Below are 27,298 nucleotides of genomic sequence, written 5' to 3'. Positions count from 1 at the left end.
AGTCTTAGTGGACAACCAGCTAAATAGGAGCCAGCAATGTGCAGCAGCCACCAAAAAAGCTAATGCAATCCCAAATTGCATTAACAGGGGGATACAATCAAGATCAAATGAGGTATTAATACCACTCTATAAAGCCTTAGTAAGGCCACACCTAGAATACTCCATCCAGTTTTGGTCACCACACTATAAAAAAGATGCACTAGTTCAACATCAGTTAACTAGAACAATCAGACCTGCTTAGTCCTGAAATTAAAGCCCACCAGGAGAGGACAGCAGAGTGGACTGATATTCGAGGAATAAAAATTTTCCCCAAAGGAAAGCAAAGCGAAGCCACCTCCATTTTGTCCCCCCAGGAAACAATGGTAGATTAATGAGGTCACCAGGAATCAAGTTCAGGACTTTGCCGCTATAGATCTACCCCTAGCTTTCAGTCCCTTCCATATCTTTGGCTGTAGCCTAAGCTGTGGATCATCTTAATTTATATTTCTATCAAGCCTTTGACACTTTTTCTTCCAGCGCTTCAAAATGATGGAAATGCAGGTTGTAAGTTTCTGACATTTTGACTAATTTAAAGGCACAGTGGAACGGACTTTACTTCTCCTTAGTTGTCTCTCATCAAATTTTATTACAAGGTGACACCTGCATTCAGTTCACTGCACCCAGCAAGGTCTCACTTTCATGAATGAGTTCCAGCTCTCACCTGTACTTATTTATTTAGCAGTTTAATATGCCGTCCAGTCTCAATCTCTTAAAAGAAAAGATAATCAGGCAATACAGCGATATTCTTTTCATCGAAGTTACAGGCTCTAAAAGGCATGAAAGAAGTGATGAGCATTGAACACTTCCAGAGGTGGTATTGAGCCAGTTCGGCTCGGTTCTGGTGTATTGGTAGTAGAAATTTTGACCAGATCAGAGAACCGGCAAATACCACCTCTGACTGGCCCCTGCCCCTGCCGTTACCTCTCCTATATTCCCTTGTTTCTTAGCTCAGCTGATTGCCGTGCCTCAGCTGAGCTAAAGCGCGTGCATAGAACCAGTAGGAAAAAATTTGGAAAACCACCATTGAGCACCTCCCTAAAATTGGGAATAAGCAAACCCGAGAGCACAAAATGATTACAGGTAATCCTCAACTTACAACAGTTCATTTAGTGACCCTTCAAAGTTACCATGGCACTGATGAAAGGGACTTACGACCATTTCAAAGTTCAGATGCTTGGCAGCTGGTTTGTACTTATGACGGTTGCAGCGTCCCCGGGTCAGGGGATTCCCCTTTTACAACCTTCTGACAAGCAAAGTCAGTGGGGAGAAGCCAGATTCACTTAACCATCATGACTAATTTAACCGCTGCAATGATTCACTTAGCGGCTGAAGCAAGAAAGGTCGTAAAATGGGGCAAAACTCACTTTGCAACATAAATTTCAGGCTCAGTTGTGGTCGTTAAAGTCGAGGGCTACCTGTACCTAATAAAGCTTTGCCTTCATCCCAGTGAGAAAGGTAGGATTAATAACTAAAATGAAATATATCTGTGTGAGATCTGCAAAAACCACTCATGAATTCTATCAAATATAGATGTAATAAGTGCACATATTATAAAATGAAAAAAAAAGAGCAATCCACACATTTCTTTTTCCCTTTCGCATGCAAAATTCCCTTCTTACTTTGGGAAACATTCATAAAACATAACTTTCCAAGGAGGAGGGAACCTGAGCTGACAGACTAGTAACACATGTTTACTCCATCTACTTTCTGTTTTATCACATTACTAGCTGGATACCCGTGCTTCGCTACGAAACTATGTGGCGGGCTTAGTTTCTGGTGAGGAAAATAAGGGCAGGGAAAATTCTGCCTGTGCCTACAGGCATCCATCGGAATTCATCTGGCTAGCATCCTGTCAGTGTGTGAGAGAGTTGATGGCTGTTTGGAAATGGAAGCAGTATTTGCTGTGTGAGCAAGAAGAAGACAGCAAGGAGCCTGGGCGTGGCTTAGCTCAACTGTTCTGTACTAAAGCTGCTTGGTGCACTAAAACTGAATCTCCTGTCTTCTGCTTATGTTTTCATTTGGAACAGATTTCTTTTCAGGTGGGGAGAGGGTGTAGAACTCCTTAGCATCAGAGCATGTTAATAATGATACACAAAATACTAATGCTCTGATGGTCATTTTGAAAAATCCTTTCTTAGTGAGCCCCTAGAAGCCAAGAGGAACATATGTGCTAAATTTCAAGTTTGTAGGCTTTACAGTTCTGGAGATTTTGTGATGATACATGAGTGGTATTTTGTTTATAGATAGACAGACAGATGATGATAGATAGATAGATAGATAGATAGATAGATAGATAGATAGATAGATAGATAGATAGATAGATAGATGATAGAAAGATAGATTAGGGTTGGTTTTTTTTTACCATTTTTACTGGACCTATTTCTGACTTAATTAACATTGCCTGGATGAGATGATAGTGAAGACAAACACAGAGATAATGGATTTTGTGTGGAACTGATAGTTATGGGGAAAAGAAAGGAATGTCACATGCTAGAAAGTAGAATGTTTATAGTTCAGGGTTAAAATGAGGAGCGCTAGGTGCTCTCTGAGCTTGGCTGTTTTCTTGCAGACGTTTTGTTACCCAGCTAGGTAACATCATCAGTGCTAGTCCTGATGACATGACTTAGTTTGGGTAATGAGACGTTTGCAAGAAAACAACCAAGCTCAGAGAGCACCCAAGGACCCCTTAAACAGGCAAGAATTGAAAATCACCTTGTACAAAACAGAACTATAAGTCAAAACAAATTTCCCACCCACCTCCAACAAATTTGAAGCATCCATTTCCAATTATGGCTGAAGAGATTCTTGTGGAATTGGGTGAGAAATGCTATGGTGATTGTGCAGACCGCAAGTGAATGTAACTTTGACTGGGGTTTGCTCAGTGCCATAAGTCTTATAGTTATATTGCTTAGGCCAGAGGTTCCCAACCTGCGGTGCTCGCACCCCCTGGGGGTGCGAGACGATATTCGAGGGGGTGCGAGAAAAGTCCAGGTAAATAATAGGATATTGGCTATATGTTGGCATTTTTATTTATTATGCAATGGATTAACTTTGTTTTCATTTTAGAGTTAAGTATCGTTATTTAGTGGCCGTCACATACACAGCTGAAAAGATTCAATCCTACCATATATTTAACGCGTTCAGTAGTTCCTAAAGTCTAAATTTCAGGGGGTGCGAGGTTCGAGTGAAATTTCTTTAGGGGTGCGGGGTGAAAAAAAGGTTGGGAACCACTGGTTTAGGCAAACCAACCTTGGCATAAAGCAAAAGCTGAATCCACCCAACACATTTTTATTTTTATGTCTTCTCCGCCCACCAAATCGTCCTTCCTATCCTAACCATATTAAGTCCTTCAGAAGTTTGCCAAAGTTTATAAAGAAATAGTCAAGAAGCTGCTACTATAATTCTAGCCTGCCCTCTTTTTGGACCGGGGTTATTTTAGCTGCATTGATCTAACTGAATCGAAAACATGGTACATCTGTATTGTTGATTGGCGAATGTGGCCATTACGACTCAAGTGCTATATTTTAACGTTCGTGTTCGAAACGAGAGTGAGCGAAAGAGAGAGGGGCTTGGGTGTCCTCATTGTTTGGATCTTCTTTTGGCTTTTTGCTATTTTGATTGCATGAATTGCCCAGAGATACACATATGCAAGAAGGGTGGCTGTATAAGTTCAATAAATGACTCAATAATCATATATATATATGATATATATTTGTTTTCTGAGGTTTTCGCGGGTATTTGTATGTGGATCTTTGGTTATTCGGGTTTTCTCCCACGTAAAATTGGAAGTATCTAGGCGATGTTTCAATGAAGTCTCATTCATCATCTTCAGGCTTGTGTCTTCAGCTTTGTGCTTTTCCAAGAAGCACGAAGCCGAAGACACAAGCCTGAAGATGATGAATAAGACTTCATTGAAATGTCACCTAGATACTTCCAATTTTACGTGGAAGAAAACCTGAATACCAAAGATCCACATATGTGTGTGTGTGTGTGTGTGTGTGTGTGTGTGTGTGTGTACTGATTTTCTATGCTTTGCTCCCAGAGCCAATATTCTAAACATCCAATACATGATTATATCAAAGCAGGTGATAACGTTACCATCTTTCAGTTCATGAATGAAAAAGGAGTACAGAATGACACCATCCATGGCCTATTCCACAATTGCTCATTCATACATGCATCATGGCTCATGCCCTTTGAAAACATACCTAGTGCAAAAGACTTGTTGCCAGCTGCCCATATATATATATATTTTACAGCGGTAAGATTTCTCTGAAGTATAGACCCACCTCCAGGTGGGTCTTATGATATGGCTAAAGAAAACTGTACTTCGTTGCTAATTTTTCAGGGGAAAAAACAAAGAGATGACACCAAGTCCCTTCGATCAATTCTCCATACTTTGCATTCACCAGTCTCGTTTGTTGGTACGTTTGAATAAATAATTCTGCAAAAGTTAACAACAGAGTAGTCACTGTGGAAGGAGCCACTCTGGGAATTCAGCCTATTAGGACAAAATAAGAAATATATTTGTCTTGCAACTAGTAGACCAACATTAAAGCTGAAGTAAATTTTAGGTTAAGGTCATACAGTGCTGATTTGACTCACTGATATATTACTCTAATGATAACAATAGCACAGAATGCTTAAATCTCAGGATGTTTACAACTTTGCACAATTACAAAGCTTAACACTAGCTGGTGTAGCTGTGACCTGGTGCCATTTTTGACCTCCGCCTGATTGTAGCCATTTTCTTCAAGGACTCCTCTGTCTAGGTGGATCCAGGTCAGTATTACATAATTTAAACTGGAGAGAGAGAGAGAGAGTTGCTGAATTATTTACAGCCTCAAATGCTGGAGTTAACTATGTTTTGCAATACAGATATGAGATGCCACAATTTTGTCTAATGGCTAGAGAGGGTCGTCCTCCATTTTGAGGAAGAAAAGCTCTGAGGTGTAATAGCCTTTTCTAAATGCTTTGTGTTTCTGACATTAAGCATAGTCCTTACTCTTTATTGTTGACACTTAGGCTTCATTTGATACAACTGTAATGGACAGAGTTCCAAACACTTGAAAATTGAATATTTGATTTCTAACTTTAAAAAAAAAATAGTCAGAAATTAGGTAGCTTAGCATAAGCCATTTTTGGATCATAGTGTGTGCATCACAGTTAGAGCTTGATTAACATCTGCATGTATTATGACTGAGAAGCTGAAATCTGCCATTATCAACACAAGACACCACTGAGATATTGGCATGAATTTTATCATTTTTCAGGGTGCGTAACCAACCGTAGGTTTTTCCCCCCCTAGATTAATATAAACCACGCAGTAAAGTCTCATTGTCAAACGATAAGCCTATCTTTTTAAATATGAGATTGGGCTGTGAATGCCTTTTGAAGCGTGTGGAGAAATTTTTGAATTGTCATAGTTAACCCCTCTTCATCTTGAGATCTTCTGATGACACTCCCCAGAAAGCTACAAAAAGGAATTTCTACAGGTTTCTGGAGGAAACAGAGACTGTTCAAATGTCCATGGAGATTCTCAATCATCCAGGTCATGGCTGTCCCAAAGTGTTTTTCCAAAAGACAGTTGGACTTTCTTAAGTTTTTTTTTTCCTTCTTTCCCTTGAAAACATTTTTCTCCTCATCCAAGAAGCTTCTTCAGTTCTGGACTGAACTCAACAGAACTGAAAAAGCTTCCTGGATGAGACGCAAAATGTTTACAAGGGGGAAAACAAGAAAGTCCAGTTGTCTTTTGGAAAAGCACACTGGGAAGACCATTCAAATGCTGCACTGATATTCCCCCGCCCCCCTAAAACTCATTGTCTGAATGTCCCCCGTAAGACACAATTATTTGATTGGAAGATTCCATTATGAACATCTGTGAGCTCTATAATGATAAGAAAGCCATTCTCAAGATAGTGTCCTCCATTGTATGGGGAACATCTGGAAGGCACCAGAATGGGAAGGCTTATCTTTAAAGATTCATAATTCCAGAATAATATTCTTTCTATAAAAATAGGACGTTTCCACTTTTTTTTCCAAAATAAATAAGCTTTAGTTTATTAAGAGCTGGTGTCAATGCTAAACAAAATACATGTCTTCCAGAAAAGAAACATTCTAGTAAACGCTTCTCTGTTTTTCTTCTTCTTTGATTTACTAAAATACAAGTGGACTTGTTTAAAATACATTATTTCTCTCTCTCTCTTAATTACATTTTTTGCTTTGAATTGTGACCATCATTCTCCTGAAAGAGACAGAAAGGAGTAGGAATATGAATATGAATATCTATATATATATATATTCCTACTCCTTTCTGTCCTTGTGTCTACATATAATGTTTTGGGAGTCTGGCCACAATCTGCAGCTATTCTTGTTTTGAGGGAAAATACTTGACAGTGAATAAAGAAATATATTCATCATATATCTTCTTTCTAATAAATAAAAATAATTTAAAATGCTAGAGACTATACATGACTGTTTTTATTATGTTCATATATAAATGAAATAGTTTCCAAAATACATGGAAGCAAATATTAAAGGCAGACAAACAAAAAAAATCTGTCTACTGTACTTTCCGGCAACCCTTGCTTTTGAGTCACTTCCCCCACCAAAGGTTCAGCATTAAAGAGGAATAAATGTTATATCACCATTCATGAAGTCCGTCAGGTCCTCTCTCTTGCTATTTTTTTAATTATTTTTTTTATTAAAAAGAAAGAAACGCATTGTCCCATCCTAGGAGTCAACATTCGTCTTCGACTTCTCTGATTGGTGGAATCAAGCTGCTTGTAGACTTATATTGGTTGATGTGATTGGCCACGTGAGTGGTCATGGGCTTGATTTGAATGTTTCTGGGATAGGCATTATCCGATTCATCTGTAAACCATTTCTTTTCTGCTAAAGAGTGGAAATATAGAAAGGAAGGAAGGAAGGAAGGGGAGAGGGAGAGAGGGAGAGAAAGAGAGAGACAGAAAGAGAGAGAAAGAGAGAAAGAGAAGCGTCATTCGTGCCATGCCAAAAGCAGTTGAGAAAAAATGCATCTTAGGCTCTGTTGCAAGGTGGTTCAAAGCAATCAAATAGGAAGCGACTTTGAATAATGACTAGCGGCGAAGAGCGGTAGGTTTCATAATAAACCTGAGAACATTGGTTAGGCGAAAGGATGAAAGGCTGGCTTGAAGGCAAAGAGTTGAAAAGAAAGGGCAGGTGGCTGACTTATTTATGGGAGGTGACCAACTTCTGGAAATGTGAGCATTAGTGATGTGCCACTATGAGGAAAGGGCTACACGGTTGAGATTAGAAAAAGGAATGCATTGGCTGCGCTAAAATTTCCCTGTAAAGAAATGAGCTCTTTGGGAATTTTCAACATTGCTGAATATTATAATCTTTTATTTCACTCACTGCTGAGGATTCAGTTATTTGATATCCTTGAACGGCTGAAGTAGAGTTGTTGATACTGGCAACATCTGAAAATGACTGTTTGATGAGCCTGGTTGTGCTCTCATCAGAAAAACAACACGCATGGGGGTTTGTGGGAAACGGCCATGGAAAGCTATTCTTCATCACAATTGAGCAGTAATTTAACTGCACTTCTTAGCATATAGTGGACCATACATATTTATTTGTATCCTGCCTTTATTATTTTTACAGATAATTCAAGGCAGTGAACATATCCCATCCTACCCTACCCTACCTTATCCTATCCTATTCCATTCTTATTCCATATTCTCTTCTGTTCTGTTATCTTTTTATTCCATATTCTGTTCTGTTCTATTCTCTTCTATTTCCATATTCTGTTCTATTCTATCCTATCCCCACATTCTGTTCTATTGTATACTATTGTATTGTATTGCATTGCATTGCATTGCATTGCATTGCATTGCATTCTATTCTATTCTATTCTATTCTATTCTATTCTATTCTATTCTATTCTATTCCATATTCTGTTTTGTTCTATTCCATATTCTGTTCTATTCCATATTCTGTTCTCTTCTCTTCTAATTCTATTCTATTGTCTACTATTCTATTTTATTTCTGTTCTAATCCCATATTCTATTCCATTCCATTCCACTTCATTCCTGGTTCTATTCTATTCATTCCATATTCTGTTCTGTTCTGTTCTATTCTATTCTCTTCTATTCTATTCTATTCTATTCCATATTCTGTTCTGTTCTATTCCATATTCTGTTCTGTTCTGTTCTAATTCTATTCTATTCTATTCTATTGTCTACTATTCTATTCTATTTCTATTCTAATCCCATATTCTATTCCATTCCATTCCACTCCATTCCTTGTTCCATTCTATTCATTCAATATTCTGTTCTATTCTATTCATTCCATATTCTATTCTATTCTGTTCTATTCTGTTCTGTTCTATTCTATTCTATTCTATTCTATTCTATTCTATTCTATTCTATTCTATTCTATTCTATTCTATTCTATTCATTTCATTTCATTTCATTTCATTTCATATTCTATTCTATTCCTGTTCTGTTCTATTATACATATTTGTGTGTCTGTGTGTCTGTCTATCTATTTGGCTGTCTGTCTTGCTCTCTCTTTCCCTCACTCTCTCTCTCTCTCTCTCTCTGTGTGTGTGTGTGTGTGTAGGAAATGCCTATCTCCATGCATTTTGATGAGAATTTCCACCACCCCCACCCCAAAACCCCTTCCCAAACATTAATTCTAACACACAGATTGGAACAGATTTTTCTGATTAACACATGGACAAGTGATAAAGAATCAGAAATTGGCTGGTTTCCTCATGCCTGGAAACAAACAACAAAACAACGACAACAATCAGTGAAAAGAGATAGAATGAGTAGGGGGGAAAAAACGAGCCAAATTTCATTGACTTAGATCAGGGGTCTTCAAACTTGATAGCTTTAAGACTTGTGGACTTCAACTCCCAGAATTTTTCCTCTAGTCATGTTAGCTCAGGAATTCTGGGAGTTGAAGTCCACAAGTCTTAAACTTGCCAAGTTTGAAGATCCTTAACTTAGATCAATGAGAAAGATACCCTTTGGATGGGAAAAGAAAGTTTGAGTTGGGCCATTTGCCCTGGCTTTCAATATGTTGCCAGCATCAACAGAATGGCCTCGGTGACGAACCAGGTTCTCCAACCTAGTTGCCCATAAAAGGCCATTTTTCAGCCCCAGCCATTGTCTAATCCAGGGGTGTAAAACTCGCGGTGTCACATGGTCGTCACGTGACGTATTATGACTTTCCCCCCCTTTGCTAAACCGGGGAGTGGGCATGGCCAACACGTGACGCATCCAGGCCGTGGGCCACAAGTTTGACACCCCTGGTTTAATCAACTGCTTAGAAAGAAGCACCTTTGCAGCTTGTACACAAGACATTCTTGTGGAGGAAGCAGCCAGGGTAGCAGCCAATCCAGTGATTTAATCTGCCTGACATTCAACGAAATCCTTCCTGATGTGGTGACACATTGACTGACTTTGTAATCGGAACTGGCTGTTAACTTCTGCAAGGTTTTCATCAAGCTACATAAGTGAGAAATTTAGATGACACTTTCTCCCCTCTGCATTTTGTTACCAGTCACTTTATTTTGCTTGTGGATGTCCTTCTTTCTCTGTGTTCCTTTCCATCGCAAAGGCAGGCGCTCCTAAATTCCTGGGTCTTTAATTAAGTTTGCTCTGATTTGAACAGATCAGCCAATAGGAATTCATCATGTGAAAATCCTGCACTGCAAAACTGATTAAGCGCCCTAAATTACTCTTCCAGACAAAATGACAAAATTACAATCTGTTCTAAGATGATCTACAGCTTGGCAGATTCCGACGGTGTCTTTCTATATTCATTTAACTCTTTTCATTATTATTATTATTATTAATTTTTTTGGGCCAAGCAAGGGTGGCTGCTGTTGTATTTTTACACATATACAGGCGTCTATCTTTTAAAGTCCTCAGAACATTTGAACAGTTAATGAGGCTTGGGAAGGAAGCAAAGGAACTTTCGGATGGAGTGGGTTTCTAGGAGGTTGCAGTGGGGGGAAAACATATTCCAAGGAAACCGTACACTTCAGAAATAATTTCAGCTCCATTTAAAAAGCATTTAGTTCAAGTATGACGCACCAACCATTATGCATTTGTGGAAACCAATTTTGCACGAGCTACGCATCTTTTCGAGATGCGCTTAAAACGTGATAGTTCGCCTGGTTTTACAAGCCTTGTGTGTTCACACAAACACTTTTGAACGGCTTTGTATTTAAAATGAAAGAAAGAAACTGAAACGAGCGTATGCTGAATCTCTTGTTTCTTCTATCAGGCTGGTGTTTTGCTAGAACTGTCGTCTTGAAATGCTTCGCTTTTTACATAAAGGAGACCTTGGATCAGATATCTGGGAATCTGGGAAGTGATGAAAGTTTTAGACTGATCGGAGGACACCCCAAATTACATTCATTCCTAATCCTGGAAACTCAAACTACCTTTCAGCCCAACCAACCCAGCTGGAAAAATAGGAGAACACACCACACGGAGCTCCTGAATGAAAGATCAAATATAAATCAAATAACTAGGAGTAAGCCTGAAGAAGGAAAGTTACTTATCTTGATCATGCACACAGCCTATTTCATATAGGTGTTCCCATCTTAAAAATGTCTGGAGTGGAAGTAGGTAGAATCTAGTTCTTCCTTTCATAAAGACACTGCCATGTTCTGGATTAAGGTTTTAAAATGAAGGCAAAGCACAGAGATATTCGTTTGGTTTTTTTTTTTGCTGCTACACCAGCCTGTTTCACTGGTATCCATCTTGAGCAAAGAGGCAGGTGGTCATAATTTTCAGCAAAAAAAACCATGTTTTTCCTGATCTTGTCAATCCTGTTCCAATATCCTTTGGAAGAGGTCTTTCCCTGAGAGTGACTTGAGTTTTGCTTGAAGCAAAAACCTAAATATCTAATTTTGTAATTCAACGGGTTAGGTTTTGTTTCATCCCCAGTATTTTGGTATTTTTATGAATATTGTATTAGGTTAATTCTAATTATAATTTGGTCACTGTTGCTGCTGCTATTAGTACTCCTACTCCTTTCTTTCTCTCCGTGTTTCATTTAACTTTTATTCTCAAACCTTAGGTAATTCTGCCTAGCAAGCTGAATGAAGTGTTGATTAACTGGACTCACATATCCATCAGACAAAACTGCAGGTAGTCCTCAACATATGACCACAATGGAGCCCAGCGTTTCTGCTGTTAAGCGAGGCATTTATTAATTGGGTTTTGCCCCATTTTACATCTTTTCTTGCTGCAGTTGCTAAGTGAGTCACTGCAGCCGATAAGCTACTAATGGGGTTATTAAAGTGAATGTGGCTCCGCCATCGACTTTGCTTGTCTGAAGGTTGCATAAGGGGACCCCGGGACACTGCAACCATCATAAATATGAACCAGTTGCCAAACATCTGAATTTTAATCACATGACCATGGGCAAATAGCAATAGCACTTAGACATGTATACCGCTTCACGGTGCTTTACAGCCCCCTCTAAGCGGTTTACAGAGTCAGCCTCTTGCCCCCAACAATCTGGGTCCTCATTTTACTCACCTTGGAAGGACAGAAGGCTGAGTCAACCTTGAGCCTGGTGAGATTCAAACTGCCAAATTGCAGGCAGCTGTCAGTCAGCAGAAGTGGCCTGCAGTACTGCACTCTCACCACTGTGCCACAGAGGCTCCTTCATGCTACAAAGGTAACTAGGTAACTATGAAAAACCACCATAGGTCATATTTTTCAGTGCCGTTCTAATTTTGAACCATCACTAAATGAACTGTTGTTAAGTCAAGGACTACCTGCACTTCAGCTGAGCTAAAAAAAGCACAGCACAGCTCACCAGGGAAGGGTCAATTTTGAGCCCTGTGCATGCGCGATTTGTGTGTTTGGTGCGTGCACGCAGTAGGCATGCTTGCACAGCTTACCAGCCTTGATTCAGACGGCGGAGTTTGAGCACTGCACCTACATGTGTGAAGCAAGCTCCAAATCAATAGGAACATTTTTTGAAACAGACCACTGATTCCGATCCTGGGCTTGACACCACATAGATTGTCTTTCATTACAGCCTTGTTTTGTTTTTTAATCTGGACCTGAGTAGGCAAAGATAAAATCTCAGGAGATGTGTTTTCCTTCCCATTCTTGGATCTGATATTCTGCCTACTCTTTCTGTTTCCCTGCTCCCATGGAGGTCACCAAGATTCATAGGACTTGTCTAGATACCATCTTAATTACATTTTAAAGACCCCACCAGCCATGGCTTGGGTTCTTCCCCTTTCCAAGCAAGTAGATGCCTACTTAAAAGTCAAGACAGAGGAATTCATTAACAGTAACCTATTCTCTCGTAGTCTCAAGGAGAATCTCTTGGAATTCCTGGAGAATCAGGTTGCCCAAACTTTCATTTGTGAAATGTTTAGGTCCTCCAGGAAACCTTTCACTAAGCGGTTGTATACCTCAAGTGGTCCGTGTTTAGTAAGTTTCTCAGAAGTTGGGTGCAATTCCAAATCTATTTCTTTGGAATTGCATTCTTGAAACTATTTATCATCTTTGAAGAACATTGTCTAGTTAGCGACCATTTTGGAATTTCATTTGCCTGCTGGGAGGATTAATCAGCGTATCACCAAAAGTGTGAAGAAACTTCATTCTCCAGGTGTCCCTTTGTTAATCCCTAGTTCTCAACTTTCGTTCTCACAAAGCTTAGGAGGACAAGCCATTGGAGTTATTTGCAATTTGTGGCTTGCTTATGCAAACGTCAAAAATTAGATTGCCCTCTGCAGTAACGTGAAGACCAGCTGGTCAGCACACATGCATGTGACAGAACCTAGAAGAGAACAGCTGGCCGGTGTGCATGCATGCCAGACCAGTTGGCCGCCACAAGCACGATGAAACCCGGAATTGCCATTGGCTGCCACATGTGTACACACTGGCCAGTTTCTCTCTTCTGGGTTCTGGCGCTCTGGTACTCATGTTCCAGTTTCGGCACTTTCCAAAAAGGTTAACCATCACTGGTATAGGGAATCATATGTTAATTAACCCAGGTCTCCAACAACCTTACCGATTCATGAAACCAAGTTGTAAATGTTGCCTGGAAAAGCTGTCAAATGCTAATAACAAAATCCTTTAAAGTTTAAACCAAAGGTGTGAAACTTAATTTCATTCAGGGCTGCATCGGGGTTGTGTTTGACCTTGGTGGGGGCAGGGTGGGTGTGACCAGGGTGGGCATGGCCAGTTCAATGTCACTTGTGCTGGGGGCACCTATGGTGCCTCTGCCAGCAAAAACAGGCACCCAAGGTCCATTTTTGACTGCAACGGCCTCCTGCAACCCTCTGCCAGCAAAAGTGGAGCTTGGGAGGACCACATTTTCACTGGCAGAGGCACCTCAGGCTGGTCCTTCACTGTTTCCAGAGCAGGCCTGTAGGCCAGATCTAAGCATCCTGTGGGCTGGATCCACCCCGCCCCCCGACACCTCTGCTTTAAACTCACAGCAAACCTAAGAATGAAATAAACACAGATTTCAAACTGTAAACACGTACACATCGCCACACCCTTCATGAGTCACACACTAGAACCAGCACGAATTCACACTCAAGGCCCTCAAGCCCACACAAAGAACCAGACCCCCTATAAAACAACTTCTCTGTGCCACATTTTCTCTTATCTCAGTAGCCCTTGGATTTATATACCGCTTCACAGTGCTTTTACAGCCCTCTCTAAGAGCTTTACAGAGTAGCCTCTTTTCCCCTAACAATCTGGGTCCTCATTTTACCCTTCTCGGAAGGAGGGAAGGCTGAGTCAATCTTGAGCATGGTGAGATTCGAACTGCCAAACTGCAGTCAACCGGCAGTCAGCAGAAGTAGCCTGTAGTATATTGTACTCTCACCACTGTGCCACCATGGGCAAAGTTCTGTTTGGGGGAATTAAAAAAAACCTCCATTCCTCACAGCTGTCTGGATTTCATGTTAGTTCTTGCGCAACCCCTGCTTGAGCTAGAACCCCAAATTTATTCTTCGGACTGTAGGTCTCTGCATCCAGGCCAGTAGATCCGAAGATGGCATTAAAGATGGCTTAGGGGACCAATCAGCATCCACCACTGGGATTCATCTGGCCTTCTCAACTAGAATTGTGCTTGCTGGTTTGAGACTTGAGGGCCCTTCGTTTGGACTTCTTTCTCATTGAGAATTTGGCTTCACAGAAGGTTAATTTCTGGTCCATTGGCCTTCCCAAACCAACAGATTAGCTGTGATCCTCTCTGTTTTGAGCACATTGTGGAACTTTTCCCCCTGGTGCATTTTTTGGGTTCTAAAAATGCAAATGGAAAGTGCTTTCATACGAACACTCACTTCCTTAGTTGGCCGAAACCGGAGAAAGCATTCACAGAAGAAGAAAATAGGTCAAAGGGCCAAACCAGAAGAACACCAGCACAATTTCACATCAATTTCACCATTAGGAAAGGAAAGATGGCTGGCAGTAGACATATATAGAGATAGAAGAGGGGAAACAGACAGGAGGAGATGGAATCATGGAGACACACATTTTCCCATCATCTAAGTTGCTAAGCACAAAGACACGTGCAGCAGCTGGAAATGCAAGCAGATGAAAACGTTTAGAAACAAAAGGAATAGGAATATATATATATATAAACTTATATATACGGCAACAGGTAAGCTAGTTTACTCTATGTTTAGAAGTAAGGCAGAAAGAATAAAAGCAGCAGCAAACCCAAAACGAAGAGGGAAACCAAAAGAGAAGCAAACAAAAACAAATACAAATCAAAACTGAATTGAGGTTGGTAAGGTAGTCTTTAATGTGTCACAAGTTTTCACAAGGACAAAGTTGGAGAAGGGAAGAAAAAAAAAATAAAACCCCATAGCGGTTGTCTAGCTCATGCAAGAACCAGCGGTGGTCATACCTTGGTCCATCCTATTCATCCTTGTGGCACTTTAGGAAGAGAAGTATATAAGCTATGTAAATTTTCAAAAAAGGCGTTTAAACGGTCACATGTCCCACTGAGCACTTTAACTGGCACATCCTTGGCAGTCTCTGAGAAAATGCCCAATGGCAAAGTCAGGGGTGGGTGGGTAGGAGGGGGGGTTATTTTCCAAATATATATATATATATACATAGCACATAGAATCATAGAGTTGGAAGGGACCCTGGAGAACTTCTAATCCGACCCCTTGCCCAAGGCAGGGGTTCTTATACCATCCTGGACTAAATGGTATACACGAGCGCATGAATTTAACTTTTGTGATCGAGGATTGGTAGAAGAGGACTAATATTGCTTTCCAGTTGGGACTGGAATATGGATGTTTATCAGGAGAGGAAGATTAGGAACCTGACATGATTCCCAGCAATCGTATCTCCCAAATCATCATCAAAAAAAAAAAGCGAGGAAGTCTTTGTGCATCACTCTCATTGTGGTTAAACCAGAGTTTGTCAGTAAAAGTGCTTGGCTTCATTGTCAATTCACACAGCAAGCTTGAATAATCAACATGCTTTTGGGAGAAGTGGAGGGGAAGGGCATGCCTACAGTAGCTAGCAAATCTTCCTAGCCCCAATATATGCAACTTTCTAAAACACAGAACACATGCGAGGCAAACAACTGGCTCTCTCTACAAAAAAAAAAAGAAGAAGAGGGGAGGGAAGGAATTGTACGATTGCAAGGGAGTCACTTTCTGCAGCGAAGTGGGGGAAAAAATGTGGAGCAGAATTTCAAAGTGCAGCATGGATGGCTTAGAAACATAACTTCTGCATGTTCAGTTTGGAGTCCATTTCTTCCAGTCGCCAATAAATGGACTGCAATGGCAGGTAGCTTGGCCAGGGTCTTTCAAAACAACGTGATGAAGTCGCAACAAATAAAATAAGAGCAGCGAAGGAATATGTTTGGGATATATCAGCATATTGCAAAAAAGACTAAAGAATGATGGCCTCAAAAAAAAAAAAAAAGGAACATGCCCCATAGGCTGTATTTATGTGGCCTGTAAATATGCTTGTTGCAACACGCAACAGGGAAGAATTAAGCAGCAGTGTTGTTTGCACATAAACACACCACCAATAATGCAGCTGGATTAACGGGCAAATAAGGAGCAATCTACAAAGCATCACCAACCTCCAGAAGTATGAGATCAGTTGAGTGGGAAGTGGGCTGGGAAAATGAATGCTAGGGGCTCTATTAAGAAAAATATGCTATGATTCCGACAGAAGAGAAGCTCAGAGCTGACCTGTGGGGTTCTCGGTGCTCTCTGAACTTGGTGGTTTTCTTGCAGAAGTTTCATTATTCAACTAGGTAATATCAGTGATAGAAGGGAATGGGGTTGTGGATCAGAGAAAGAAGGGGGAAGTAGAAGGAGGAGAAGGGCTGTGGGATCCTTAGTGTTCTCTGAACTTGGTGGTTTTCTTGCAGGGAATGGGTTTGTGGACCAGGTGAAGGGATAGGAGGAGGAGGAGGAGGAGGAGGAGGAGGAGGAGGAGGAGGAGGAGGAGGAGGAGGAGGAGGAGGAGGAGGAGAACTGTGGGATCCTTAATGTTCTCTGAACTTGGAGGTTTTCTTGCAGATGTTTCATTACCCAACTAGGTAACGTCAGTGATATAATGGAATGGGTTTTGTGAAGCAGAGAAAAGAGAAGAGGAGGAGGAGGAGGAGTTCTGTGGGGTGCTGGGTGCTCTCCAAACTTTCTTGCACATGTTTCATTACCCAACTAGGTAACACCATCATGTCTGCAAGACAACAACGGCACTATGTCTACATATGGACACCTATTGTTCTGGAAGTAAAATCTTTTTGAGTGATGAGAGGGGTGTGGATCGAAAAATAAAAGGTGCTCCTGTGCTTGGAAACACTCCTAAGGTGTGTTGAATTCAACCCTTACTTGAAACACTGAATAAGGAAGTGAGATTTGGCAAATCTATTAGAGTGGTTACCAAAGGACAGAGAAGGCAACCTGTTTGGTGGGTTCTTTTTAACCTTTTAAAATCGGCTGGTACAGGTAGTCCTCGACTCACGACCACAATTGAGCCCACAATTTCTGTTGTTGAGTGGGTTTGTCAAGAGGGTTTTGCCCCATTTTACGACCTTTCTTGCCACCGTTTTATAAGTGAATTACTGCAATTAAACAGTAGCACAACTGTTGAGTGAATCTGGTCTCCTCTTGATTTTGCTTGTTAGAAGGCCGCAAAAGGGGATCCCATGACCTCTGAATGCTGATCACGTGATTGTGGGGGTGCTACAAAGGTTGTAAGTGTGAAAAACGGTCATAAGTCACCTTTTTTCAGTGCCGTGGTAATTTTGAATGGTCGCTAAATGAACTGTTGTATGTTGAGGACTTCCCTATATTTTTTCATTGTCAAACAGTCTTGCCAAGTCTATTAGCTAAGACCTGATCCCACCTTTTCTTCAAGGTGTGTGTCTTTCTTGAGGTATTCACTAAATTAAAAATCTCCCAAGCAGGGAGGGGGAAAAAAATCCCTCACTTAGACTTATATACTGCTTTATAGTGCTTTACTTATATACTGCGTTATAGTGCTTTATAGTGCTTTACAGAGTCAGCCTTTTGCCCCCAACAATCTGGGTCCTTATTTTACTGACCTCAGAAGGATGGAAGGCTGAGTAAACCTTGAGCTGATCAGTCAGGATCGAACTGCTGACAGGGGGCAGAGTTAGCCTGCAATACCGTATTCTAACCACTGGGAGGGAGGAAGATAGCAATAGCACCTAGATTTATATACCACTTTACAGTGCTTTACAGCCCTCTTAAGCGGGTTTACAGAGTCAGCCTCTTGCCCCCAACAATCTGGGTCCTCATTTTACCCACCTCGGAAGGACAGAAGGCTGAGTCAACCTTGAACCTGATGAGATTCAAACTGCCCAATTGCAGGCAGCTGGCAATAAGAAGAAGTAGCCCGCAGTACTTCACTCTAACCACTGCACCACAATGGCTCATGTGCTTAAAGAAGGAAAACTTTCTGCTCTGTTTTGAATATTCTACATATGCTCCTTGGCTTTTTACCTCATTTATTTTGTACACCAGGTGACAAATTCACCTTTTATTAGAAGTCAAAGTCTCCGGAAGGAATATCCTAATGAGTTGCATTCAATATTTATGAATTATGTGTAGCACTTCATCCCGGATGTCAAAAAGGGAGAGGAAAATACAGTTATTCGTGTGATGGGCTAGATGGGACTTTTAATATGCAAGCGGATATTTTTTTTTTAAATTTAAAAGAAAAAAAAGGTTAAATCACTACAATGGGGAAAATGACATCCCTGACCATTTTTTGATAGATTGGTATTAAAGGGAAGAAGGCACTGTGATAAGGCTAACGTTACTTTAGTGTAACAGCATGTGTGTAAGATTGTGGGAAAAATCAACAACAATGGTGGGCAAGACACATACTACCCAGTGGTAGGATTCAACCAGTGTAACAACCAGTTTGGTGAGTGCGCACTTCATGCACACTTTGTGTGCACACATACAGCATTTGAAAACCACTCATTTTCAGCTCTAATCCTTATCTTCTACTGTGGGTAAAAACAGCTGAGGCGCGGCAATCTGTTGTGCCGCGCGAATCAGCTGAGCTGCAAAACACAGAAATAAAGCACAGGAAAGAGTAGGGGTGGGCGGGTGTGGCCAAATGATCACCGGAACAACCGGTTCGCGTGAACCAGGCTGAACCGGTAGAATCCCACCCCTGATTCTATCTGCAGTCCAAGGGACTGAATTTTCTCATCTCCCTGGTAGGTTTCTTGCGAAATGATTCCGTTGGGAGAATCCCGACTTCAGGTGTGTGACTGTGAAATCTCTCTCTCTCCCCTCCCCCCCCACTCCAACTCGTACCTTAAGTAAACTTATCTCTGAAGTTGACTTCTTTCAAAAAGAAAAAATACCACACCCAAAATTATCTCACCAGAGAGGCAAAATTGCTCTGCTTTTTAGCAGTTCGCTCCTTATCAATCTGCTCCACATTGTAAATGAGGTTTGGTCTGTCTGCCTGGTTGCTGTTGTGCTTAAAAGGGTTTCATGGTATCAAAATAAAAAAAATGACAGTCCCATGCATGCTGTCATACGTATGCCAAGTATGTGTATAAAATGGGGGATCCATGGGGGAAGACGAGGAGAACAGGGGAGGCTGATTATTGGACACACCAATTAGGAAAGGATGAGTGGTGGATACAGCTTCACACACAGGGAGAGGAGAGGCATGAGTCAAAGTCTATCTTCTTGCACGTACTTCTGCTTTTCCCGGGATTCTCTGGACTTTGGGCGGTTCTGTCGATTCGCCGTAGCTGGCAGAGAATGGACCGAAGAGCTTTTCTTGCTAGATGCGTACGAAGAGTGGGAAGAGTGAGAGAGACTCGCCCGAGACTGGCCGGCGTTGTGGTCGTACTGCATCAAGCAGAAGATCCAGTCAGTCGGAACCAGTTCGAATTCATAAGGTGGGTTGGCTATAACAAAACTGGAAAAGAAAAGGAAAAAAAAAACACAAGAAAAAATGGATGGAAACCTATCAAGGAGAGACACAACCTGGAATTAAGGAGAAACTTCCTAACAGTGAGAACAATTAACCAGTGGAATGGTTTGCCTCCAGAAGTTGTGAAAGCTCCAACATGGGAGGCTTTCAAGAAGAGACTGGACAACCATTTGTCTGAAATGGTATTGGGTTTCCTGCTTGAGCAGGGGGCTGGACTGGAAGACCTCCAAGGTCCCTTCCAGTTTTGTTATTCTGTTATTCTGATACTTTATTATTCTGTTTGTTATTCTGTTATTTATTTCCCTTTCATTATCTTTCTAGGTTCTGACCTGTACATGAGTTCTTTCTTTCTTTCTCCCTCCTTCCTTCTCCCTCTCTCTTTTCTTTCTTCCTTCCTTTTCTTCCTTCCTTCTGACTGTCTTTCCTCCTTCTCTCTCTTTCTTTCTTTCATTTCTTCCTTTTCTTCCTTCCTTCTGTCTCTTTCTTTCCCTCATTCTTTCCCTTTTCCTTTCCCCTTCCTTCCTTCCTTCCTTCCTTCCTTCCTTCCTTCCTTCCTTCCTTCCTTCCTTCCTTCCTTCCTTCCTTCCTTCCTTCTTTCTTTCTTTCTTTCTTTCTTTCTTTCTTTCTTTCTTTCTTTCTTTCTTTCTTTCTTTCTTTCTTTCTTTCTTTTTCTGCCCATCTCACTGTTGCAGCAACTCTGGGCAGCTCCTAGAATAATAATAACAAAAAGTAATAAAAAGGATAATACAAAACATTTAAAATTAGGAAAATTTAAAAAAAACACCAAGAGGAGAGGCCACATGGTGGCAGGGATCTTCTAGTGTGTCAGCCACCACCAGCCTATTGGGGCCCAGGTCAACTAGCAGAGGCAAGTTTTAGGCTCTCCCAGAAGGCCAAGATTGTCGAAGCGGCCCTCACCTCCAGCAGGAGACACTTCCAGGGGGTTGGGGCTCTTCCCCTGGACCCCACCAGACAAAGTTCTTTGACAGACAGGATCTGGAGTAGGCCTTTCCTGCTGGAGCAAGTGGGATAGACCAATCCTATTTAGGGGACATGGCTGTATCCCGGCCATAAAGAGCTTTATGGGTGATAAACAAAACCCTGAGTTGGACCTGGAAGCGGCAACCAGTACAGCTAGTGTAGCCTCAGTGTGATATGGGCCAACTGAGGGGTTCTCCAGAACCTTCTATGCCGCAGCATTCTGCACCCATTGCAGCTTCCTGGGCTGCAAAAGTCACCCCCAAAAGACAGCAGGTTGCAAGCTTGCTTCTTTGAATGCCTGTTAGGCCTTAGATTAAAAAAGAAAAAGAAACGAGAAACAGATGCAACTCTTAATCTTAATTTTGTTGCTTGCGTATTGCCTCTGGGTTACAGAAGGCAGGTTGTAAATCCATCAGGAGAGCCCTCCCCTTAAAGACCAGGAAGGGAAGTACAGTATGAAATCTTTCCAGAACAAATAAATCTGTTAACCAAAGCTGCTTTCCAAAAGTTGCTGAATTTTCAGTTGGAAGCACCCCCAGGTTTGAGGTTTAGTTGGGGGTGTATACTACTAGACAGGCAGTCTTAGAGTTTGAGAGTCACAACTGACTCTCAAATTCAAGTGAAACATTTGTTGAGTGAGTTTACCCCATTTCGCCACTTTTCTTGCCACAGTTGTTAAGTGAATCCCTGCAGTTGTTAAGTTGGTCACCCCGTTGTTAAGTGAATCTGGCTTCCCCGCTGACTTTGCTTGTCAGACGGTCGCAAAAGAGGATTGCTTGACCGCCCCCCCCCCCAGGACACTGCAATCGTCATAAGTATGAGACAGTTGCTAAGCATCTTGAATTTTGATCGTGTGACCGTGGGAAAGGCGGCATGTAAAAAATGGTCACTTTTTTCAGTGCCGTTTTAACTTTGAACTTCTGTACATTGCTTTTATGAAACAGTACAATGTGCCCAGGGGTGGGATTCAATTTTTTTTTACTATTGGTTCTGTGGGTATGGCTTGATGGGCGTGACAGGAGAAGGATTCTGTAAAATCTCCAGTCAGAGGTGGGATTTGCCGGTTCTCTGAACCAAGGGTGGGATTCAACCATTGTTATTACCAGTTCCGGTGACTACGTTTTGCTATGCGCGTGTATAAAACAACCTTAGGCTGTGGTGCCCGAAAAGTGCTGCGCGTAGGTGCGCAGCATTTGAAAAGCCTATTTTTCCCTGCTTTTTCAAGCTTAGCTGTGCCACGCAAAGCAGCTGAGGTTGAAAAAGCAGGAAATATAGGACAGGTAAGAGCCCAAGTGGGCAGGTGGGCCAAATAGCAGCAAACACAGAACCGGTTTGGTGTTTGCTGCTCTTCAGAGCTACTGGCTCTATAGAACCGGGCAGAACTGGTAGCATCCCACCCCTGCTCTGAACTACTCAAAATTTCCGCTACTGGTTCTCCAAAACTGGCCAGAACCTGTTGAATACCATCTCTGAATGTGCCAGATTTCCTGAAATTCAACAACTGTCCTCAACGACAAGTTATAGGACAGATATATAATAAACACAATGGATTGGGCTGTGTGGATTACCATTCATCCCACCACTTCGATCTAAAGGGACAGCACAACAAAATCCAGGACTAAGGTTAAATTACAATTCATGTCATCCCCCAGGCCCTCAAAAACTCTTCTTCCTTTCCTTTCAACATCTCGCTCAAGAGAGAATTGTGGGAAATTTAAACGTTCTGGTTGGCAGGTCCTATCAAACACAGAGTGTTTTTAAACGCAGAAGTCTATTTCTATTTATTTCTGTCCGGAAGCAAAGAGGTATCTGTTGCTATCAGGGGTAAAGGTATTGAACAACTATTTTCTGCAGTAAAAACAAAACAAAACACAATGAACGGTTGGAAACATTTAAAATAATAAGGATCAGGTTCCAAAGTTTACACATACCGTTTCGTGCATTGGCTAGGCGTGCTTGAATTGAAATCTCTTAATCGGTATATTCCAAAGCAGAGCATATTGTAAGTTTTCAAAGCTTTACAAAATAGATCTCCATAACAACCACCGTCCTGGGAAACAATAAGTAAACAAACAAATGCATAAAAGAAATGTCATTCTCCCCGCCTCCAATGCCTCAGTTATCACTAAGACACAGAACATGAGATTAATAATTTACAGTAAATTGGTAGTTCCTTGCCAAAGAAAGAAAAAATGTGTAAGGGAATCTGTTGAGAGTAAGAGACAATTCCTCGAGGAACTGTCTCATTTAAATGTTTAATCTCGGAGCAGCTAATAAATATGTGCACAACCACCCTAACCACAATCAAAGAATGGGAAATGGGGATACCAATGGAACTTTATTTGAAATGAATTCCCAAGCATGGGGTACGCAGATCAGCTTTTCCACAAATTAAGAGCAATGCAATGCAATAAATTTATGTAGAAGGATGATGTTTTTATGTTGTATGTCTTATGTTGTTTTGTTTGTTGTTAAAATAAAAAAACTTTTTTTAAAAAAAAAAAAGAGCAATGCAATCGGGGATGATTATGAACATGCCACATTCGCTTTCTTGCTCTAAACTTGGAAACAGCTTCATTTGTTCTTGTTCTTAATTGTCATGAAGCTAATTTGGATTTTGGCAAGGAGAAAATGATGTCATAGGAAAGGACTGTCTCACCTTGGTCTAGGAAAAGCAAGGAGGAGGGGGGAAAAAGCAAAGAGGAGGAGGAAGAGGAGGAGGGAAGATGGAGAAGAAGAGAAGGAAAAGGAGAAGGAGGGAAAGTGGATAAGAGGAAGAGAAGAGGAGAGAAGGTGGAGAATAGAAAGCGAAGAGGAGGGGGGAAGATGGAGAAGAAGAAGAGAAGGAAAAGGAGGAAGAGAAGGGGGGATGTTGGAGAAGAAGAGGAGGAAGAGGGGGAGAGAAAGAGGAGGAGGAGGGAAGGTAGAGAAGAGAAGGAGAAGGGAGGGAGAAGGAAAAGAAGAAGGGTTGAGAAGAGGAAGAGAAGGAGAAGAAGGAGTGGAGGAGGGGAGTGGAAGGAGGAAGAGGAGGAAACATTTTACATATCAAACTTTTCAACTTCCCTAAGCCATCAATTTGTTTTGATTACAGGAATCAAACAACTGTTTAGTATGTCAGATTCACGTACATATCATTGAACGAAATGTGTTTGTTGTTCTGGCCTAACCCATCTCATGGATAGCCTCCAGCCAAACTTCTACAGCTTCTTTCACCTACTTGTGAGGGCCTTACCCCAAGATCTGCAAAGGGTCCATCCAGCAAGGCCAGCTGAGCCACCCGGCACCTGTCCCTATTGGTCAGCGTCTGGGGGGTGCTGTAGCCACCCCGAAGCGTATTCTCTTCGGCGATCAGGGACTCCAGTTCTGGTGTGGCCCCTCCCGTCACCAAAGTCCGTATCAGGGTGAGAATATTGTCATTGAAGTACGTCTGCAAAGAGAAGAAGATGTCTCCTTAAGCACACACCATTAAAGGCCCTTTTCTGCACCAAAGTTCTTGGCTGTCTCTTCGAATAATTTCCCTTTGAAAATGCACAGACAGGAGACCCCAATTACTCTATTTTTTTCTACCCTATTAAACTTCCATTGGATGTGTGTGTGTGTGTGTGTGAGAGAGAGTTGGTATGTGTTGGTGTGTGTACTTATCTAACTCAGGATATAGTACAGAAATGTAAATCATGTGCGTTCCCTATAATTGGGCTCCTGGAGAAGGAGCATCCGCCTTCCTTTTCATGGCCTTCATATGTAATAACCTGTTTTCCCAAAAATATGACCTACCCTGAAAGGAAGTCCTAGCTTGATCGTTACACATGCACCCAATAAAAACCCTACCCCAAAATAAGCCCTAATTAAGACCTCACCCACTCCAGAGTGCATTAAGCTAGAGTAGAGGTGTGTCTGTGGAGCTGCCCTACTACTTACCTTTGGACACTTGTAGCCAGGCCTCGTGCACCCTGACACCTGCCTTGCCAGCCTGCAAGCCTTTCATGAAGGCCTCTAAGGCTGAGAACAAAGCTCCGGATCGATTCGGAGCTCTGTTATCGGCTGCAGAGGCCTTCAGGATATATATTTGTGAAATATAGAACACAATACAGAAACCAGATGATGGCAGATGAGATTCTGCTGAAACATCGCTACAACTTTAAAAGCACAACTACAATGACGTGGGAAAATACCCGAACAAAGCTGAATGCCATACATGTAAGTACCCGCGAAAACTTAAGAAAACAAATACATATACATACATACATACATACATTCTGCTGGCCCTTTAAAAAATAAAAAGCAAAAACACTTCTCAGGTGTAAAAAAAAAGTGATTTATGAGGTAAGATTTATTCCACTGTGATGTTTTGCCAGCCCTGGAAGCTAGCTAACCTGGTCTTGCAGGCAAACTGTACATATTTAAATATTAATTGCAGGCCGACATTTATTTATAGGTTCAGTGTTCTGGGACTCCAGATTTATGTTTGATCAAATATAATTTTTTTTTTTTAGGAAAAGATACCATTATTGTTCATCAGAATGCTCAACCTGGACACACACATGCACACTCTCAACTCACAGGGACAATCGCTCACTATCTTGAACTGCCTCCAGAATAAGCTATGATTTTTCCAAAGCTTCTGTAATCTCGGCCCATCCACTTAATCTGCCGACTTCACTTTCTGCTTGTCTCTCACCCTTGCCAAGTTGTTTTCTTCTAGTCTCATATCACAAACGCAAAACAGGTAGGTGTGCACAGTACCCTCAAGTAAACAATGGTCTTCATTTAGTCCAGGGACAGCTGAATAGTAGCTCCTAGCCACAGAGGATAGTACTAATGCAGTGACTTCAACAGGTCTATTCTCTGTGGTGCCTCATTTTCTCTTGGCAAAATTTCCATCACTCTACAATCCCATCGTATGAGGATTTCAGAACAATCTTTCCATCTTCTTTCAGATTTATTCCTCTCTTTTAGAGCACATCCATGATTACTTGACGAGCCCACTTGTTAAGCGTAGATTTCCTTATGATTTCTCTGATCTTCCTTAAACAAAACCCCGCCTTTTTCTCCTTATCTTTTTATTCGTTGACATTCTTGATGATGGGGCCTTTCTTTGTGATTTCCAGGTTGCACTTGAAGTGTGAATTCATTCCTTGGATTTCTCCTTTGTGCTAGATTTCCACCTTTTGTCTTTCCCTGGGCATCACAACAGCTGAAAGACACTTCTTTTTTCTCTCTGAAATTCAAGGAAGGTTGTATTTTCTAAAAAAAACTCTTTTGGTTTCCTGATGTTCACCTTATCCCATGACTTCTGGGCTTCTCCTCTATGTATGTTAAATGTACTGTATCTGTTCCTTACCTTGATCTGAAATTCTGACTGTTAGATCTTTGAGGTCACATCTTGTTGGCACAGGGGACTCTGTTTACAGGTTTCTAAGGTTAACCTTCATATTTCAGCGCCAATAATTCACACTCCATTCCATTCCATCCTGTAAGTATCCAGGCCGACGCTGCTCGATCTTCTGTTTCCTATTACGTAGTCAATTTGATTCCAATGTTGCACGCCTGGTGATATCATGTGTAGAATCTCTGTTTATGCAGCTTGAAGCAGGTGTTAGCAATAAGCAAGAAATTCTCTTTACAAAACTCTCTGGACCTTTTGCCCAATTCAAACCATCTTTGCCTTTGGGTTCTTGGTTTCTCTAACATTTACACTGCAACCATCCATTCGTTGTACTACATGCTTTTTTTATCTGTTTCGCTTAGCGTCTTTTGCGATTCAAAGTGGCATTTCTCAATGCCCTCTTCCCTGCACCTGTAGCCAGTCAATAATATAGTCATTAATTTTAATAAGTAGGATTCTATCATTTAATCAGATTATTACCCAAGCACTTATTTAGAGTTTGTTCCTTCTGAGGTTACTGCTGCATCATTCTTTTGTATAATCTCCTGCCCTGAATATACTATGTATGGCCATTCAGAGTCACTGGGTTGAGTTGGGCAGCCATAGAAACTGAATAAACAAACAGACAGGTGAGTTATGGTTCTCCATTCTAGCTCGACCACATTCACTTATTCCCAAATCACTCATTCCAGATGTTCACGATTCATGCTTCAATCAGAAAACAGCTAGAAAGGGCCTCAGAGGTCTTCTCCCCTTGCTCAAGGAGATCCTAAACCATTTTAGACAGGTGGCGGTCCAGTCTCTTCCTAAAACCTCTAGTAATGGAGCACCCATAACTTCTGAAGGCAAGCTGTTCCACTGATTAATTGTTCTCACTGTCAGGAAATTCCTCCTTAATTCTAGGTTGGATCTTTCTTTAACTTTGAACTCTTGAACTTTGAGAATATTCTTTGGTTTTTCCCCAAGATTATTACACTCATCTATAGGATCACTACATCCCACATGTGAATAAGTCCCAAGGATGTAATAAATATAACAGAAGGCTCTAACGAAGAAAGAATAAAGGATTTCAAAATATGAATGAGAAGATGATGAAGTTGTTAAGGAATATCTATTTATGCTCTCCATCCAGATCCAGGCTGCTTTCTGGCAGAGAGGACTCTTCTCCATCCAAAAGTTGAAATTAGAAGTTGAATCTGCCTCTTTTGATCTCAGGGGAGTTGCTGTCTTGTGAGAAGGAATGGTCTTTAGGAAGCTCAGTAGAAAGAATGGATCTTGCATGATGAGAGTCCAGAACTAAGATCATTATTTCAACCTCGGTGACATCCCAAGAACAGATGTCTTAACAGAGCTAGAAAAGTGATAGTTTATAACATATAAATCTACCCCACATATTTATAATGTATTTTATTATATTGCCATAAATAAGCCCGAGAGT

General features: G+C 41.3%; 1 protein-coding gene across 13 annotated transcripts in view; it reads right to left on the bottom strand.

Moving 5' to 3' along the window:
* Positions 1 to 6,501: 6,501 nt before the first annotated feature.
* The window catches only part of KCNMA1 (potassium calcium-activated channel subfamily M alpha 1), a 504,709-nt gene continuing 483,912 nt past the window's right edge, over positions 6,502 to 27,298 (bottom strand). For 5 of the 13 annotated variants that reach the window (XM_087933804.1, XM_087933808.1, XM_087933805.1 and 2 more), the window contains 5 exons: positions 23,707 to 23,901; positions 22,406 to 22,524; positions 19,254 to 19,478; positions 14,935 to 14,963; positions 6,502 to 6,933 (listed from right to left, as the gene is read on the bottom strand). In XM_087933804.1, the coding sequence (XP_087789930.1) occupies positions 6,779 to 6,933; positions 14,935 to 14,963; positions 19,254 to 19,478; positions 22,406 to 22,524; positions 23,707 to 23,901 (723 nt within the window). In that variant the 3' untranslated portion in view covers positions 6,502 to 6,778. The remainder of the gene's footprint in view (positions 6,934 to 14,934; positions 14,964 to 19,253; positions 19,479 to 22,405; positions 22,525 to 23,706; positions 23,902 to 27,298) is intronic. The other 8 variants (XM_087933806.1, XM_087933810.1, XM_087933807.1 and 5 more) reach the window with 4 other exon arrangements.

Source organism: Pseudonaja textilis, chromosome 4, assembly GCF_049901715.1.
Source record: "Pseudonaja textilis isolate UNSWEBS1 chromosome 4, rPseTex1.2, whole genome shotgun sequence".
Taxonomy (NCBI): domain Eukaryota; kingdom Metazoa; phylum Chordata; class Lepidosauria; order Squamata; family Elapidae; genus Pseudonaja; species Pseudonaja textilis.
Note: the sequence above shows the minus strand (reverse complement) of the source record. Positions and strands in the feature narration are given on the sequence as shown.